Here is a 20,682-nt window from a genome sequence, read left to right as displayed (position 1 = left end):
GGGGAGGGGAATTAAATAAATAAAAATAAATCTTTAAAAAAAAACTTAATCCATTCCTGGGTGTTTGAACCCATTATTAGTTGGAACTTTTGATGAGGTTACTTCAGTTAGAGTGTGGCTCAACCCAGTCAGAATGAGTCTTAATCCTATTTGTTGAGTCCTTTACAAGCAGAATGAAATTCAGACAGAAAAAAAGCCACAGGAAGCAAGAAGCTGAATGTCAGTGGAAACCAGGAGAGAATGGAGAGGCCAGGAAAGGCCACCATGTGCACTGCCATTGACAAAGGAGGCCAAGACAAAGGATCACTGGCAGCCCGCCCCACGACACCTGTCTTTAGGAAGAAAGCATCACCTGATGATGCCTTCATTTGCATGCTTCTTAGCCTCAAAACTGTGAACCATTAAATTCTCATTGTTTAAGCCAACCCACTGCATGGTATTTGTTTGAGCACCCAAGGAAACTAAAAAAGATTCAAAGACAACTGGAAAAATAAGAAAGGGAAATTTTAAATAATGAAATCAGGCCAGTTTTATTTTTAAGGCCCTGGTCATGGAAGCAGTGGATGTGAGTTTGAGCACTTTGCCAAATTTATGAGCTAGGTGTCCTTGGGCAAATTGCTTAATCTCATTAAGCATTGTTTTGCTCACCTGTTAGGAGAAAAAATAGTACCTATCTCACATGTTTATTGTGAAGGTTAAAAAAACAATGAATTTAACTAATTATTACTGTGTCTTGCTCCATATTCAGTTCTAATTAAATAGAATCTATTAGAGTGAGTTCTAGAGATTAAAATTATATATTTAAAACTCATGTGAATCCGTTGATGTTTAAAGCCTGAAAGCTTCTTTTCAATGTGTGTGAAAGAGGAGAACTAGGGTTCTAGGGATGCTGTCATCACTGTACAGAAATCTAATTTTCTGGGTTAAAACAGACAAATTCACTTACTTAGAATTAATCATCTTACTAAAAAATGAAGTCCAACCTCCTTATATTCATGAAAGATTACCTAGAGTCTTGTGAATTTCTGTTCCTCAATCACCATTTTTAAGAATAGAAGGGTCACCAAATGACCATTTTTTCTTTTCTCCATCTCTGTTTCTGTTTTAACTGATTCCAGTGAGAGAATCTTTTCACCATCTGCTCTTTATACATATTTTTAAAAATCTAAATTATTTGTGTAGGCATCTCAGCAATAGTAAATAATATCTATTCTGCTGTCTGTAATCAGTATTTTAAAATTTTAGGCATTCCCAGGCTTTAATCAATTTTATTCCACATACTTATTATTTCTGTGTGCCTATCTTTATTTTAAGTAATTGGTGGTCTAGGATGCTTAGTTCTAAATTTCAAATACTTATAATTCTTTAATATCAAAAATAAAAAGTCAATTCAACTACTTAATGATATAGCAAGCTATTTTATATACCAACTATTCGGAGCAGAAAATGTTCAGGGAATAGAAAGTTTCTCTTTTGATATGATTAGATAAATCTTGGCAAGTGGAAGAAGAGAAACGTGAGTATCTTCTCCCTGTCTCAATTTCAAAACACAGGAAAAAAACTGTAGTCAAGTGTCTAATATTTAACCTTAATCTCATGCCTTGAAAATTCATAATATTATTTCTGAAAGTTCTGCAAGTTGTTAGAGTTGATAGCTCAATGCACAGTAATCTGCACACTATCAAGCATTGATTGATGATGAAGCCCTAAACCACTCTTTAACTAATATTCTGGGAGGAGACCATGTTAAGTTTATTTACGTTGTAGAAGAAATGTTAAGGCACTACCAAAGTGGGAGATTATTTCTGTCTCCAGTCCAAGTAGGGACTAGCTTTTCAAGTTGCAAAGGATTTCATTCCCCTTTTCCCCTCATATGCATCATCTTGTCTTTAGATCATCTCCCCCACAGACATGAGGAAAAAAGTAGTCAGATTATGTCAACAATGCTGCAATCTGGACCCAACATCAGAATTTTGCAGTGTATATTGGAGGGAGGCAATGACTTCTGTGGATGAAGACTCAGTAGATTAAAACTATACTTGAGTAAGTAGATAAAAGACTTGACTTCACATTTAGGGCATGAACCACAAACAGCCATCCAAAGACAGAATCCATATGTAAATAATCCAATCAAGAAACATCCTTAGAGAAGGAATTGGAGACTCAGGAACTAAAGGTCCATCTTTATAGTTTATTGTGTATTGTTAAATGTGGTAAATATCTTACTTGTCAAATAAATAAAGTATCAGGGTAAAGATACACTCCATAGATCAGAGGTACCCCATTTCATAGTTTATGTAAGGTAAGGAATAATCCATTCAGATTGTTCAATTATAGATGTTTCTTTTTAGTTGCTTTAATACCTTATGGAATCTTATTACTATCGCTCACAAATAAAACACTTTATAAATCATGCAGCAATAGCAGGCTCTCTACATATGAAAGAGAGCAACGAAAGAAAAGGATATTGTCAAGAAGTTATAACAAGTTTTCAAAATAGTCCATAAAAATACAATAAACATAGACACTGTAATAGTACAAAGTTTTCATAATTCACCATATCTGGGACTTTTGCTTGTTGTTTTAGACACATGTGTCATGAAATGTCTCAATTTTATTTCTTATTCTATGTATCATTTTAATATTGTCTTATTTAATATCTCCATTCAAATGGAGGATGAGTTTCCTGTGTTTTGCTTGGTTATTTGGCTGAGATACTTACCATTTGCTTTCAATGCTCCCCATCCAGTGACAAACACTTTACTCTTAGGCAAGACTTCAAAAGTAACATCTGGAAGACAGACTCGGTGCACGTCATCAGAAAATCTGACGGGGGTCGCAAGCTTCAGCACGGCAATGTCATCATCATGCTTATGGGCAGCATAGTTTTCGTGTACAATAATTGACTGTACCTGTGTTCTCATCAGTGGAGGGTTTAGGGTCGTTCCGAAACTAGCTGTCCATAGTCTGGGGTTTTTGTAACTGATCACAAATTAGAAAAGTCACAATTGGTTCATTTTTGACTGAAGTTGCCTGGGACTCTGGATGAGGATGGGACATAAGGATACAAGAAGGCCAAATTTTTGGCCTTGATTGTCGATTGGGATCCTCCCACCTTCTTATTTGATACCTCTGCCCTAGGACCGCTTTGCTTTCATCAAGCTGATAACAAATCCCCTTTCTAAGGTAGTTTAAATTACTCTTCTGGGAAGAGGGGTTATAATTAAATAAATAAACAATATATAATTAATTATAAAAGTAATACAGACTAGTGGGTAGCAATATAAATAAATAAAAATTAACCGTGTACCCTCATATAGACACACAGATACACATATATGCTCATACCCATAAAAAGTTATATAAAGGTATACACACAGTTATGTAGATAGGTAAGTAGATAGGTAGATAGAGAGATAGAATATATAATAGATAACATTGGAGTTATACTTTATATATTGTTTTCTCTATACTAAGCATTTTATCCAGAATATTTTTCCTTTTATATGAATCTCATTAGTTACTGCATCTTTTTAATATTTCTAAATGCTCATGTGCTAAATCTTTAAAACACATGCCCCTCAAAGAAGCATAGCACCAAAAGTATTCATGTTGGATAATCATAAGTTTTATGGATTGGGAAATATTAGCAGAGTGAAAAAATCCACAATATATCTTAGGAAAACTGGTGAGCATGTTTACATTTTGAAAGTAGTGACTGTTCTCAATTAAAATTGAGATGACTGGGGAATGTATTACTAGTTTGAAATGAAGATACTCGAATTTTTCTACTCTTCTTCAATAATTGTCACTTCTTCCTAAGTCTGCTGGGAAATCATGGGTGCCATTGGGAGACCTAAGATATTCATGAAAGAAATGAAAAAGGGATAAGAATGGTAGGATATGAAGGTGAAAAGAAGAGGTGCAGTTAGTGATCCTGCTGGTCAGAAGGAAGACTCACGTGTCAAAACAGTGAGCAGCAGTCAAGAGCCACTCATCACTGATCAAAGATGCGCCACAGAAATGGATGCCATCTATCTGTAGGCTGGCTTGCCACGGCCAAGCAGCTTTCCTTGCAACATCACCATCAGCAATTCTGTCCATGGAAGAGAGTGGGGACTCTTTCCCTATACCACAACCTGCCAGAATAGGATAAGATGGTTATTTTAAGAGAATTGTAAGCATTTGTAGGTATGCTTGGCACATAGGGAAGGAAGCATTTGCAGGTATACTTTGCCTTATAAAATTATTTGAAATTAAGTTAGATAAAATGATTCTTTACATTGAAAAAGGGTTAATTTTTTTTTATTAAAAAGACTATTTAACATACTCCCTGGTGCATTTATTGTGATTTCCTTTTAAAATCTGGTATTTCCTATTTCTCTGGGTCATATTTCTTATGTGGAGCAGTTTATATCAGTGACTTGCAGAAGAGCAAGTATTTCCAAGAAGTCCACATAAACATTGCCAATTATTAGTAACTTTTTTGCCTTGAGAAGTATTACATCACTTACATATTCAGAGATATTATGTACTTTGGGGAAATATTAAATGTGGGATTAGAAAAAGACTAAATTGCATGTGTTGAGTTTTATTCGTTGATTTATAAGCATCCCAGTGATTTCTTGAACTTACAGCTGTTCAGAATGTGTTCTGCTTGTGCTTTATTCACACCTAGAAAAAACAAAAGCAAGGGAACAATTTTAAATTAAAATACTATGCCCACCTGATATGAATGCTTCTAGTTGGGAGGATACATTATCCAGGAAAATCTTAATTTAAAGGCAATAGAATGAAATTCTACAAAAAGGTGAGACCTAGATATGAATTAAACAATTATTCCTGACAGAATGTGAACTCAAGCAAATTTCTGGTCCATAGACATAAAAACATTGGCACATAGAAGGATATTGTTTGCCATGAAGGAGAACTGCATCTAGTTAATGAAATGTCATGCCAATTTGTTGAGATATAAATTAAACCAGAAGAGGATCCGGGACCAGTTTTATAAATAGACAATTTCATATTTGGCAAAATTTCTTTCCATTCTCATTCTCACAGTGGTGTTATGATAAAGACTTTGCAGTCATCTTAGAAGCATAGCATCTAGGCTTAGACCATAGAAACTCCTTGTATAAAGGCCACCAATATATTAACAAATTCTCAAAACATGTTACTCTATTAGTCTGTCTTCATAATTAGTGACTATTCCCTGAAATTATTTAAATTGTCCCTTATGTCAGATAGTATACTGATCAATTCAGACACGTATTTTGTTAAGATGAAAGCTAGTGTGGAGTTTTGATGAGCCTGTAAATGAATGCTTCTTTAATTTAAGTCAGAATCTAAGGAGGATTATTGAATTTGTCTGCAGGGAACTATTCTTAGGAAGTTTATTAGATTATATATCTTAGAGTTCAGTTCCACCAGTTATAACAATCCTCTAATGACTTCCCTGGCCTTGAGAATAAATCATTTCTTCCCACCTGGGCTGCATGACCTGGTCCTATTTATGCCCTTGATATCATTTTAAACTACTCTTTGCTTGTACCCATTACTTGATGGACATCCTGGCTTTCCTGTTCCTTGAATGTGCCAAGGTATTACTGCTTGTAGTCTTAGATTTACCAGACCACACTGCCAAGAATGCTGTGTATGGCTGGTTCCCATTGTCATTCAAACCTCGACTTAAACATCCTCTCCTCAGAGAGGACTACTGTGACAACTGAATCTAAAAGTAATCTCCCAGAAAGTAACACAGTAGTTGCTGAGTGCACGGAGAGGGAAGAAGAGATGTGATGTGGGGGCATTTTTGGGACTTTGAGTTGTCCTAAATGATATTGCAGGGTCAGATACTGGACTTCATATATCCTGCCTTAACCTATTGAATGTACTGGGGGAGAGTGTGAACTACAGGGTACACTATTATATATGTGGTGCAGCAGTGCTCCAAAATGTGTTCACCAAGTGTGATGAGTGTGCCACAATGATGCAGGAGGTTGTTGGTGTGGGAGGAGTGGGGTGGGGGGGTGGGGTGTATACGGGAACCTCTTATATTTTTAAATGTAACTTTTTTTGGTGATGTATATATCTTCAAAAAAATACAATTTACAAAAATGATGGGGTGGGGGTGGGGAGTGGGGTATATGGGAACCTCTTATGTTTTTTATGTTTTCTAAATGTTTTTTAATGTAATGTTCTTTGTGATCTATTAACTTTAATAAAAAAGTGTAAAAAAAATAAAAGTAATTTCCCACATTCTGTTCTCTTCATGGAGTAAATATTATTTGATATTTCATTTATTTGTATGTTTACTAGATCATTATCTTTCTCATATATTTTACTGGACTATAATTTCTAATGGGATAGAGACCTCAAATATGTTCTCAATAAATAATTTGTTGAATCAATGAGTGAACAATAATGGGAGTCCTGGGTACCACAGACCATGTTAAAGACTTTGCATTATTTATTTATTATATCCTCACAATAGTATTATGAGGCAATTATATTAAGGACATGATTCAAATAGTTCTTTTTTATATATAATCTTATTTTCAAATAATTTCAAATGAACAGGACAGACGTAAAAATAATACAAAACCCATAGAGAACTCCAACGTAACTCTGACCCAAGTACCCGTACCACAACGTTAAATATTTTGTCACATTTGCCATCTCATTTTATCTCTCTCTCTCTGTCTTGATCTATCTATCTCTCTATCTATCAATCTAGCTAGCTATCCAGCCATCTATGTTATAACATTGGAGAGTAAGTTTTCATTTTCCTTGAATACTTAATACATCCATATGTATTTGCTAAGAATGAGAAATTTTGCATTGATATAAGGCTTTCATTCTTATATTCTCATTTTTTACATGGTCCTAATAATGTCATTTTGAGGAGTTTCTCCTCCATCATTGGATCCAGTCCAGTATCATGTATTGCATTTGGTTTTATGGTCTCTTTCTTCTTTCTTTTTTTAATTGTGGGAAGATATATACAACATGAAAATTCCCATCTCAACTGCTCTCAAACAGACAATTCAGTGGTATTACTCTCATTAACAATATTGTGCTACAGCCACCACTATCCATTACCAGAATTCTTCCAGTACCCCAAAAAGAAATGTATTAACTCCCCATTCTTCCTCATTTCCCCTCTTACCCTTGGAACTTGTTTTAAACTTACTTTTTAAAACAATTCATAATAAATTTCATTTTTAGAGAAGTTTTGGATTACAGAAAAGTAACATCAAAGTATAGGGAATTCCCATACCCCCTCCCCCAAACACATAAACATTTTCCCCTATTATTCACATTTTGTATTAGTGTGGTATGTTTGTTACAATTGATGAACCAATATTGAAGTATTGCTACTAATCAAGGTCTATAGCATATGGGTTACACTTGGTGCTGCACAGTTTTATAGGCTTTGACAAATGTATCATGCCATGTATCCATCACTGCAGTATCATACAGAACAATTCCAATGCCCTAAAAATGTCCTGTGTTCTACCTACTCATCCCTCTCCCTCTCCTTTGACCTCTCATAACAACTATTTTTATATCAATGTCACAAATTATTCTGTTAACATGATAATAACTCCAATAGCAATAAATCTACATTCATAGATTCAGCCTCTTATATTTGTTCGTTCCTCAATCTTGAGGAATTTGGGATGATGTCCACTCTGACTGCTTCAGTAAGAGAGGGGGCTTAAATATTAAGGTGCAGATGGAAGGAACTGTTGTTTGCAGTTGTAGATACTCCTTGCTTTTGGAGATGGGACTTGTCCATCATCAAAATATAATAAGAAAATAAAGAAACTCACTGGATGGTTTAATAGTAGGATGGAGATGATTGTGGATGGAATCAGTGAACTTGAAGACTAATCAATGGAATTTACTCAATCTACACAACATAGGGAAAATAGAATGGAAAAGAGTGATCAGAGCCTCAAAGGACTGTAGGATAATAACAGAAGATCTAACATTCATATCACCAGAGTCCCAGCAATAGAGGAAAAGAGAGTGTGGGACTGAAAAAGTATTTAGAGAAAATGTAGGGAAACACAGTCCAGATCTTGTGGTAGGTTGGTGGTTTCTTAAACCTTACACCCAAAGCACCAACAATGAAAAAAAAAAAGATAAGTGGAACTTTCCCCAAATTAAACACTTTTATTCTTCAAAAGTTTTGTCAAGAAAGTCAAAAGGAAGCCTACTCAATTGGAGAAAATATTTGGAAACCAGATAGATATTCATAAGGGTTTGATATCATGTTAAAGAGATCATACAACTCAGTGATAAAAATACAAGCTATCTAATTAAAAAATGGGCAAAAGATGTGAAAAAAAATTTTCCAAAGAAAAAATCAAATGGCCAAAAGCACATGAAAAGACCTTCAACATCACTAACTATTAGGGAAATGCAGGTCAAAACTATGAGATATCATTTCATGCCTTACAGAATACTATTATAAAGGCAGAAAACCACAAGTGCTAGAGAAGATGTGGAGAAATGAGAACACTCTTCACTGTTGGTGGGAATGTAAAATGGTGCAGCTTTTGTGGAGGACAGTTGGACAGTTCCTCAGGAAGCTAAATATAGAACCACAATATGATCCAGCATTCCGGCTACTAGGAATTTATTCAAAAGAACTGAAAGCAAGTATGTGAACAGATATTTGCACACTAATGTTCATATTGGCATTGTTCACAATTGCTAAAAGATGGAAATAACCCAAGTGACCATTAACCAATGAAAGGATAAACAAAATACAGTACATATACATGATGGAATAATATTCAGCTATAAGAAAAAATGAACTTGGGAAGTGTATAACAACACTGATGAAACTTGAGGACATTATTTTGAATGAAATAAGCCAGCCACAAAAGACAAATATTATATGGTCTCACTGACATGAACTAAATATGATGAATAAAGTCATGGAGTTAAATTCTAGAATATAGTTTACTAGGATATAGAATGTGCATTGAGAATGATGCTGAATGTATGTAGAATGTTTAATAAGGGGGATTATAAACATGGGGAAATCGTTAGAGTTGATGGTAACATATTATAGTGAGCATAATCAGCACTGCTAATCCATAGATGTGATTGTGATTGAAAGGGTTAGTCAGGGGAGGTTAATATCAATAGAAAGAAAGCTAGAGGTTAATCTAGGGACTGTATAACATAGTGATTCTGGTGGTGGGTGGTGACTGTGGTTAATAGTACAAATACAAGAATGTTCCTTTCTTACAAGGTGTTAAAAACATGGCAATACATGGGAAAATATAACTAATGTAAGCATAAACTATAGTTATTGATATATTTTTACAGAAATTACAAAGAAGCTACTATATCAATGCTAAGGGTCAATAAAGGATGGAGTATAAGGGGGTATTAGATTTTTCCTTTTGGAGTAATGAAAACGTTCTGAAATGGACTGTCTGAAAAATCCCTAAATTTGGGAAAAGACACAAGCTTACAGATTCAAGAAACTGAGAGAACCCCAAAAAGGATAAACCCAAAGAAATCTACGTCAATATCAATTATAACTAAACTATTAAAATTAAAGACAAAGAAAGAGTCTTAAAATCAATCAGAAAGAAAATATAAATTACTGATAAAGGGACACCAATTCAAATAACAGCAATTCTTTCATATGAAACCATATAGGTCTAAAGGAAGTGGCATAACTTTTTCAAGTGCTGAAAGAAAAGAACTGTCAATCTTGAATCCTCTGTTTGGTGAAACAATACTTCAGGAATGAAGGGAAAATCCTCAGATGACAAAAAACTGAGAGATTTGTTTATAGCAGACCTACTCTTTTTTCTTTTTTTTTTTTTTTTTAAAGATTTATTTATTTATTTAATTTCCCCCCCTCCCCTGGTTGTCTGTTCTTGGTGTCTATTTGCTGCGTCTTGTTTCTTTGTCCCCTTCTGTTGTCGTCAGCAGCACGGGAAGTGTGGGCGGCGCCATTCCTGGGCAGGCTGCTCTTTCTTTTCACGCTGGGCGGCTTTCCTCACGGGCGCACTCCTTGCGCGTGGGGCTCCCCCAAGCGGGGGACACCCTTGCGTGGCACGGCACTCCTTGCGCGCATCAGCGCTGTGCATGGCCAGCTCCACACGGGTCAGGGAGGCCGGGGGTTTGAACTGCGGACCTCCCATGTGGTAGACGGACGCCCTAACCACTGGGCCAAAGTCCGTTTCCCAGACCTACTCTTAAATAATGGCTAAAGAATGCTTCCAAACAAAAAGAAAATAATAATAGAAGAATTCTGGGACCTTGAGAAAGGAAAAAAAAAAGGACAATAGAATGGGTAAAATTAGGAATGAACATAGTAGACTTTTACATCATTAATTTCTTTAAACATAGTTTGTGGTTGTAGCAAAGGATAAAATACCATCAAATGTGGTGTAAAATGTATGTAAAGGAAATACTGAAGAAATGTATACTTAAAATGTGGGGAGGGTAAATAGACCTAAATCCAGGTAAGAGTTCTACATTGATACTAGTAAACTGTGATGTTAACAGATGCATGTGGCAAAACCTAGAATAACCACTAAGAAAGCTACATAAAAGAATTAACTCACATTTTGAATTAATAAAAATTAAATTCTAAAAACTGTTTACCTCAGAAAGATTAGAAAAAAGAAACAGAGGAACAAGACAAAGAACAAATAGAAAACAATAAAATGGAACATAAGTCATCTTATTACAAGAGTAGTTACTTTAATATGCAAATGGTCTAAATATAATTAAAAGACAGTAAGTAGCATGGGTAAAAAGCACAACCCAAATATATGCTATCTAGAAGAAGCTCATTTCAAGCATAGTGACATATGTAGGTTGAAAGTAAAAGGACAGAAAAAGATACATTATGCAAACATGGATAAAGAAGGAGTAGCTATAGTAATATCAGATAAAACAAACTTGAGACCAAAGAAAATTACTAAGGAAAAAAAGGCATGATGATAAAAGGATGAACCCTCTAAGAAGATACAGCAATTTAAAATGTGTATACACCAAACCATAGAGCTTCAAAATACATGAAGCAAAAACTGATAGTGCTGAAAGGAGAAACAGACAAATTCACAGAAACAGTTGAGAACTTCAGCACCCCACTTTCGACAAATGATAGAACTAAAAGACAGAAAATCAGCAAGAGTTTAGAACCAAGCAACACCATAAACCAACAGGGTATAATTGAGATTCATGGACCGCTCCAGCTAAAAACAGCAGAATAAAAGCACTTTTCACCCCATGGAATAGTCACGAAGATAGAGCAAGTCCTGTGTCATAAAACAAACTTTAACACATTTAAAAGAATTGAAAACATCAAGATTATGTTTTCTGTACATAACGAAATCAAATCAGAAACCAATAACTGAAAGACAGGAAAATCTCTGACCCCTTGGAAATTAAACAGCAACTACTAAATAGTCCATGAGTCAGAGAGGAAATCTGAAGGGAAACAAAAAAACACATAGAACTGGGGGTTGGTGCGGGGTTCTATCTTGGTCTCACTTGGTTCATAGTTCTGCTCTAAGGGCTTTTGTACCCGGTTTTTGCTTTGCTTTCTGTCTGCGACTTTTTGTTTTGCTTCGCCAGGCTCCTCCGGGACGGCAGGAGAGAGGCTCGGAGGCAGCAGCGCGACCCCCGCAAGGAAAGAGAGCGCTGGCAAGAGCGGGGTGCGAAGGCTGCGGGGAAGGGGATTGGCCACGGAGATGCTGGCTCTGAGGAAAGAGGAGCTGAAGAGTGAGTTGACCATCAACAAAGTACCGGCAGAGCCCGGAAGCAGGGCAAAGATCTGCAACTCAGCCTGCAGCTCTGCAGGACCCCAACCTGCCACGGTTTGCCACCAGCGCCAACCACAAGGGGCCGCATGCAAAAGACACACACACACACACACACACACACACACACACACACACACACACACACACACCACTTATGAACCCAGATTAGAAGACAAAGATGATCTAGATGTAACAGAGCTCACTAATGAAGATCTTCTGTATCAATTTGTGAAATAAGGAGTGAAACCTGGGCCTGCTGTAGGAACAACCAGGAAACTATGAGAAAAACCTGCTGGAATTGAAAGGACAAGGAACGGAATTAAGATTATCTACACCTCTGACAGCAGTTTCTTCTTAGCAGAAAGGACAAGGCAGAATGGGAATACTGACTGAAGATACAGTGACAATGAAGAAGACTCTAAAGTAGAGCTCAGTCTCGAGAAGAGAGAACCACGAAGGGGCAGAGCAAAGACACCACTAATATTCAAGCAAGAAGATTTGAACACAATCAGAACTATTTTCAAACTGGAATGACTGAGACTGAATGGGCTAGTGGCTCTTTAAAAGGTGACTTCCGCAGGCAGTAACTAGGAATTTACAAGAGGGTGAAGAAGAACTCCAAAGACAAGGGTGAAAACTTCAGAAAATTTTCATATAGATGGTGTAGTAATTTCATAGTACACCCATGGCTGAAATTATAATGGCTTCAAGCAACTAAACCTTAGTTGTCAATAGGGTGACTGGAAATTTTAAGCATGCAGCTCCTATTCTGTCAGTCACTGAATTTTCAGACATTTCCAGAAGAACACCAAAGAAACCATTTAAGAGAACTGAAGTGGGAGAAAAAACAGAGGAAAGAAGACTAGAAAGGGATATTCTTAAGAAAGCATCTATACCAATAGGAATTAGTGCTAGTTGTCACAGGCAAATCAAAGGAACTGCAGGCCTGCCTTTAGAATTCAGTGCTTTCAGGATGGAGGAATCTTCTTCATCTAAATATGTTCCTAAGTATGTTCCCATGGCAGATGCGAAGTCAGAAAAGATAGAAAAAGGACATTCCATTTCTATATGGATAAAAGTTTTGCTGTTTGTTGTGGCAGTTTCTTTGTTTTTGTTTTTGGTCTATCAGGTTATAGTAACCAAATAATGAAATCCCTTCTCTAAATTTCCTGATCACTCTGCAAAATCCAATTGAATGCTATCTCTTTGGCACACTCAACTTAGTCTCCTACTTTTAATAACTACATAAAAAACCATATCTATACACTTGTTAACTCAAGAACTAAGAGTAATGTGATTTAGCTTTGATAAAGGTAGTATTCCATTAAAAAGAAAACAAGATGAATTAATGACTTCATTTAAATATTTTGAACTTTGGATTGTGGGAGATCACTTTGTACCATACGAATTACCTTCTTCAGCTTTGGAATATTTTTGTGGGCATTAGTTTTTAAATAATGTGGGTATCTTATTTCACTTTTGAGAAAAACGTATATTGTTTTTGTGTATTTGAAAAACAAGTGGGGCAAAACATGATGTTATAATTTGAATCTACACATTTAAATACTTCGAATTATTAATAGATTTTAAGGTTCGTTCTCTGCTAAATTAAAAACTTTAGGGGAGGATGGAGTGGAGGCAAGCTGGTGTCAGTTTAAGAGGACACTCTCCACCTTCCCGGCAAAAAACAGCTGGGAAGGGGCAAGATCCTGCCTGAGAGAGCTGTTTTGGGGACCCACAGAGCAGGAGTCTTCACGGCATCAATCTGGAGGGAACAGGACAAAGAGATAAAAAGCCCAAGGAAAAACCGTGAGTTTCTTGCTCTGTGGATGGAAACAGCCGGTGGCTAAGCCCCACTCTCAAGGCAAACAGGAGCTGCAAACCCCCTTTCACCAGCCACGGAGCAGGAGGGAACCTTCTCTGGGAGTAAGAGGGTTCGGGCAAAGGGCGGAGAGGGGTTTCCTTTCTGTGGGTTTGGTTACCTGGACCCCTTTGAACTTTAGGGAGCTCACCAGCTGGCAAGAGGTGGCCCTGGGAAAAGGGGAGAGGGGAATCTCCTCAAGCAGCCTGATTTAGATAGCTGACCTGGGAGAGAGGAACTTGGGCTGGGAGAAGGTGGAGTCAGGCAATTGACTGGTCCAGTGTTGAAAACTTTCAAAATTCCAACTCTCCTAAAGGAGGCGGGAAGTAGGAAGCACTTAATAGCCTTCCAAGGACCTATTTAGGGTCCCTTGGGAGAAGGGGGAGGTCTAGAAGAGGGTTGAGAGTCGTTTCTCTGTGGTGAATTCAGATACCAGGGTCCCTCTTGAAGGGAACTCAAACTGACCAGGAGAAGTGATGGGGAATCCCTTCACACAGGCTGTTGAGCCCTGCCACCCTGGGAGAGAAAGCAATAAGAATAGAAAGAGGATGGGGACAGAAATGCTCCTAATCAGCAGCAATCTACCCAACTGCAAGGAGTCAAAGCTGCCCTAGGGAAAGTGACTGGATAGCTCTCTAGCTAACAGACCCAGTGAGAAAATTTAGCTCAGTGGAGAAGTCTCCACTTGGAATATACAAGATCTCTGGCTCCATTCTTGGTTCTCCTTAGAGTAGTGATCTGTTGGGTTATCAAACACCCAGCTGATAACTTCAGGGCAGGGAACACATAGACTATTTATTCTCTTGAGTCTCTTATTTTTATTTAAAAAGGTTCCTTTTATTACATTTAACTTAGTTTATTTGCTAAAACCCAAATCAAAACCTGCAGAGGGCAACTGCAGGGTAATTGATTGATGAACACTGGTAGCCTGAGAAGCAACTCAGGGGCGTAAGAGGGAAGGCTGCTTTTCCTCAGTTTTCATTTGCTTGCTTGAGTGTTCTTCTTTTTTTTTCTTTCATTTTTTGTTTTGTTTTGAGTGCTGTTTCCCTCTTTTTCACCCCCCATTGTTGTTGTTGTTGTTTATTAGGTGCTGTTGCCTTGTTCTTGTTTACTGTGTTTCCCCCTTCCTTTTTCCCCCCTTTTTTTGTACACCGATTTTGTCTACCTATGCTATTTCTTTTCCTTTCTTCATCTTCCTATCTTCTGCTTTCTGATTTTGTTCTTACATTCCACCTTTCTTTGTTTAGTCTTTAATTTTTCTTGGTTTTGTTTCTATCTCCTCTATTCTCTTTTCTTTCCTTTTTTAAACTTTTTTTCTTTTTGTCTTCTCTCTTTTCCTCTTTTATTATCATTCTGGCCTTTTAGTTCATTCTAGACATTTTTCTCTATTCATTTTTTCACTTCATTGTTGGTACCCACTTTTTATTCTTCTTCCTCTGCACTTCTTACATGAGTTAATTATTCATTTTTCTAGGTCTTATATGGTTCCTCTTCTCCTTTTTACTATTATTATTACTTTTACCCTTTTTCTCTTCTTACCTCTTTCCCTTTCTCTGGCCCTAATCTTTTTCTTTCAAGGGAGCATTGACAACAGGAAGGAAATAAAATAAAAGGAACAAAATTTCAAAGAGAAAACTTACCACACATACAAAAACAGCAACTAAATAAAACCCTAGATTAGAGAACAAAACTAATCAACTGAATGAACCCATAAAGATAAAGAGATGCCTAAACATCAACAAAAAATTATAAAACATACTAAGAAAAGAGAAAACGTGGTCCAGACCAATGAACAAACTGAGGTGATGCAATTGACAAGGAACTTCTGTCCATATCAGGGGGCCCCAGGATAAAATCCTGGTGAATCCAAGAGGAGAAAAAAGGAGAAGAGAAGACAAAAAGAGAAATAAATACAGAAGATCACACAGCAAATGGACACAGACAGCAAAAACAGCAGGGCGGGAGGAAGGGAAGGGGGAAAATAAATAAATAAATTTTTAAAAAACAGACAAACCAGGAGGAGATGCAGAACATGAAATAACTAACCAGAGCTGTCCAAACAAATGTGATGAACCAACTTAATGAAGTGAAGGAAGAGATTAAGGATATTAAGAAGACACTAGAAGAACATAATGAAGAAATTATAAACATACATAAAAAGATAATGGATATGATGGTGCTGAAAGGCACAATCCAAGAAATCAAGAATACATTGAGGTGGTGGACTTGGCCCAGTGGTTAGGGCGTCTGTCTACCACATGGGAGGTCCGCGGTTCAAACCTTGGGCCTCCTTGACCTGTGTGAAGCTGGCCCATGTGCAGTGCTGATGCATACAAGGAGTGCCATGCCATGCAGGGGTGTCCCCTGCATAGGGGAGCCCCGTGTGCAAGGAGTGCGCCCTGTAAGGAGAGCTGCCCAGCGTGAAAGAAAGTGCAGCCTGCCCAGGAATGGTGCTGCACACATGGAGAGCTGACACAACAAGATGATGCAACAAAAAGAAACACAGATTCCTGAGCTGCTGACAACAACAGAAGTGGACAAAGAAGAAGATGCAGCAAATAGACACAGAGAACAGACAACCTGAGTGGGGGTGAGGGGAGAGAAATAAATAAATAAATAAATCTAAAAAAATTAAAAAAAAATATATTGAAAGCACATACATATAACAGCAGAGTTGAACAGGCAGAGGAAAGAATTAGTGATGTGGAAGAGAGTGCATCTGAAATTGAACAAAGAGTAGAACAGATAGATAGAAAGACAGAAAAAAATCTAACAGGGACTTAGAGGTCTGGACAACAACACAAAATACTCAAAAGTATTATAGGCATTCCAGAGGGAAAAGAGAAGGGAAAGGGACAGAAAGAGTGTAGGAGGAAATAATCACTAAAAACTTCCCAACCCTATTGACAGAGATGGGTATACATGTCCAGGAAGCACAGTGCACCACAAACAGTATAAATCCCACCAGGCTACACCAAGCTATATACTTGTCAAATTGGGGAAGCAGACTTGGCCCAATGGATAGGGTGTCCACCTACCATATGGGAGGTCCATGGTTCAAACCCCAGGCCTCCTTGACCTGTGTGGAGCTGGCCCATGCGCAGTGCTGATGTGTGCAAGGAGTGCTGTGCCACACAGGAGTGTTACCCGCATAGGGGAGCCCCACGCACAAGGAGTATACCCTGTAAGGAGAGTCACCCAGAGTGAAAGAAAGTGCAGCCTGCCCAAGAATGGCACTGCACATGCAGAGAGCTGACACTCAAGATGACGCAACAAAAAGAAACACAGATTCCCATGCTGCTGACAATAACAGAAGCAGACACAGAAGAACACACAGTGAATGGACAGAGAGAGCAGACAACAGGGTGGGGGTGGAGGGGGAGAGAAATAAGTAAATAAATCTTAAAAAAAAATACTTGTCAAATTGTCCAGTGTTTAAAGCAGAGAGAATACTGAAAGCAGCAAGGGAAAAGAGAGAGCTCACTGACATTAAGTGCTGATCTCTCATCTAAAATCATGGAGGCAAGAAGGCAGTGGTATGACATAGTTAACCTGCTGAAAGAAAAAGAACTTCCAGCTAAGAGTTCTCTATCGAGCAAAGCTGGCATTTGTAAATGATAGAGAATTCAAAATACTCACAGATCAACAGAAATTAAGAGAGTATTCCAATAAGAAAACTGTTCTTCAATAAATGCTAAAGGGAGTGCTGAAGGTTGAAAGAAAAAACAGGAAAGAGAATGAGTTGGAGGAGAGTCTAAGAAAAAATAAAAACAAAAAGAGAAGTAAAACAACATATGACATATGTAAACCCAAAGAAATGTGGCTAATGTAAATAATTCCTTGACAGTAATAACACTGAATGTTAATGTATTAAACTCACTGAAGAGACAAAGACTGGCAGAATGGATAAGGAAATATGATCCGTCTATATGTTATCTATAAGAAACTCATCTTAGACCCAGGGATTCAAGAAGGCTAAAAGTGAATTAGCTATACTAAAATTGACAAAATAGACTTTAAATGCAAAACTATTTTAAGAGACAAAGAGGGAAAAGGGGTAATCTTTAAAGGAGAAAGAACAATCATAAACATTTATGCACCTAACCAGGGCACCTCAAAATACATGAGGCAAAAACTGGAAAAAAATAAGTGGGTAGATAGATATATCTACAATTACATTGGGGGACTTTAACACACCAATGTCACCATTAGACAGAACATCTTGACAGAGAATCAATAAAGAAATAAAGACTGAATAATACATTAGAGGATCTGGAACTAATAGATATATACAGAACACAACAGCCAAATACAGTGGGATATATTTTCTTCTCATGTACACATGGATCATTCTCCAAGAGAGACCACAAGCTAGGCCAAAGAACAACTCTCAGTGAATTCAGAAAGACTGAAATTATACAAAGTAATTACTATGAACCACAATGGAATGAAGCTGGAAATCAATAAGGGCCAGAAAAACAGATTAGGCACAAAAATATGGAAGTTAAACAACACACTCTTAGACAGAGTGTGGATCAAGGAGGAAATTACAAAAGATATCAGTAACTACCTTGAAATGAATGAAAGTGAAAACACAATGTATCAAAACCTATGGGATGCAGTAAAAGCTGTACTGAGAGGGAAATTCATAGTCATAAACACATATCAAAAAAGAAGAAAGAGCTAAAATCAAAGACCTAACTGCACACCTAGACAAATTAGAAAAAGAACAACAAATGAACCCAAAAGGAAGTAGAAAGAAGGAAATAAAGATTAGAGCAGAACTAAATGAAATAGAAAATAAAAAACCTCTAGAAAATATAAACAAAACCAAAAGCTCATTCTTTGAGAAGATCAATACAATTGACAAACTCTTAGCTAGACTAACAAAGAAAAAAGATAGAAGAAGCAAATACACAAAATAAGAAATGAAGAAAGGGATATCACCACAGACCCACAGAAATAAAGAGTAACAAAAGAGGATACTTTTAAAAATTATATCCAAAAGAAGGATAATTTATAGGAAATGTACAAATTCCTAGAAACACACAAGCAGCCTACATTGATGAAAGAAGAAATTGAGGAACTTAACAAACAAATCACAAATAATGAGATTGAATTAGTTATCAAAAAACTCCCAACTAAGAGACCAGGAACAGATGGCTTCACAGTTGAATTCTGACAAATATTCTGGAAAGAACTAATACCAATCCTGTTTAAACTCTTTCAAAAAATAGGAGTAGAATGTATGTTGCCTAACTCATTCTATGATGCCAACATTACACTAACACCAAAGTCAAACAAAAATTACGTAAGAAAGGAAAATTACAGACCAATCTCTCTATTGAACCCAGATGCTAAAATCCTCAACAAAATATTTGTTAATCATATTCAACAACAGGTCAAATGAATTATACACCATGACCAAGTGGATTTCATCACTGGTATGCCTGGACGTTTCAACATAAGAAAACCACATACACAGATCAAAAGAAAAAAATCACATGATCATGTTTTTAGATGCAGAAAAGCATTCAACAAAATACAGCACCCTTTCCTGACAAAACACACTGCAAAGGATAGAAATAGAAGGAAATTCCTAACATGATAAAGGGTATATATGAAAACCCATAGCTAACATCATATCCAATGGTGAAACACTAAAAATTTACCCTTGTATTGGGAAAAAGTTTAGTGAGTATTGTTCAAACCTAAAAACGAAATTATCATACAGGAAGCTTTGTTAATCAGCACACTAATGCATTACTGGACAGAACTTTTAATATTTCAGGAGGAGTGATAAGAACTTATACTGGGCACATTGGGGAATGCTTTGTAACAAATAAGAACAGATAGGGTGCATTCTGGGGAGTATTGTGTTCCTCCCTGGAAAGCCAGCCACTTCCTCGGGAATTGACACAGTGCTCACAAGTTGGCATCTATAGTATTAAGTTCATGGATTATGAATGCAATAAAAGGGACAGTCCCTGACCAGGCCAGTTGAAGTCCCACCCTGGGAGAGGGTGCTTTGCACAGGTGTTGTTTTCATTCAAGATTCTGATATCGGCTGCTGATTCATGACTTCCGAGCCATGAGCTAGATGTTGGTGAATTTGTATATAGGACTGTTATATTTCTCTGTCATTTTGTGACTCTTATTAATATTGATTCAATCTTTTGACTGGTTATGTTATTTTTGTTTCTCACTCTAATTGTCAGGATAGATTTATTAAACTAGATATGCAGATCTATATTTATATTGCATCCAATTGGGACTCTGGCCAGAGGTTAAGCCAGATATGTCAGTGTGTCCCCTATTTTGGTGAGCTTGTGAATGTTTATATGTATATCATGAGGGATATATAGCAGTTGGACCCCTGTTTATAGACAATCCTTCTCTTATTTTGTATTATTTCAATTAAAGTTTTACTAACTGTGTATATTCTATTGCAATATATATTTATATTGCATCCAGTCGGGACTCTGGCCATAGGTGGGCCAAGTATGTCAGTATGTTCCCTGGTTTGGTGGGCTTATATATCTAGTATATATATCACAAAGGATTATGATGCAGCAGGTTGGACCCCTGTTCATAGACAATCCTTTGCTTATTTTATATTCTTCCAATTATTAACAGAAGTTTAATAAATAAATAAATATATACCTGTGTATTACTTTCTTATGCTTGAGTTAATTGAATTATTATATTGATCTCTCTTCTCTCTCTCTTTATTATATATATATAGCAAAGCATTAGCAAAGCATTTTATCTAGCAGAACAACTCTCTAAGATCAGGGCCAACACAAGGATGCCCACTATCACTGCTTCCATTTTACATTGTGTTCATTGTGTTAGAAGTAATTGCTCAAGCACTGAGGAAAGAAAATGATATAACAGGCATCCAAATTGGAAAGGAAGAAGTAAAAATTTCACTATTTGCAAACAACATAATCCTAAACAGAGAAAACTCTGAGAAATTTGCAACAAAGCTTCTAGAGCTTATAAATGAGT

General features: G+C 36.8%; 1 protein-coding gene and 1 pseudogene across 1 annotated transcript in view; one reads left to right on the top strand and one right to left on the bottom strand.

Annotated features, from left to right (window-relative positions):
• Window positions 1-348: 348 nt before the first annotated feature.
• Window positions 349-20,682, bottom strand: part of LOC101441951 (transmembrane protease serine 11G-like) — a 71,976-nt gene continuing 51,642 nt past the window's right edge. Inside the window, exons 7-10 of the mRNA XM_058303712.2 lie at window positions 4,636-4,674; window positions 3,962-4,139; window positions 2,723-2,982; window positions 349-482 (exon numbers count right to left, since the gene is read on the bottom strand). Coding sequence (XP_058159695.2) covers window positions 349-482; window positions 2,723-2,982; window positions 3,962-4,139; window positions 4,636-4,674 — 611 coding nt within the window. The remainder of the gene's footprint in view (window positions 483-2,722; window positions 2,983-3,961; window positions 4,140-4,635; window positions 4,675-20,682) is intronic.
• LOC139438640 (lamina-associated polypeptide 2, isoforms beta/gamma pseudogene) lies at window positions 8,556-12,957 on the top strand (annotated as a pseudogene).

Source organism: Dasypus novemcinctus, chromosome 1 (genome assembly GCF_030445035.2).
Source record: "Dasypus novemcinctus isolate mDasNov1 chromosome 1, mDasNov1.1.hap2, whole genome shotgun sequence".
NCBI classification, from domain to species: Eukaryota; Metazoa; Chordata; class Mammalia; order Cingulata; family Dasypodidae; genus Dasypus; species Dasypus novemcinctus.
The sequence above is the reverse complement of the archived record's forward strand: the minus strand, read 5'-3'. Positions and strand labels throughout refer to the sequence as shown.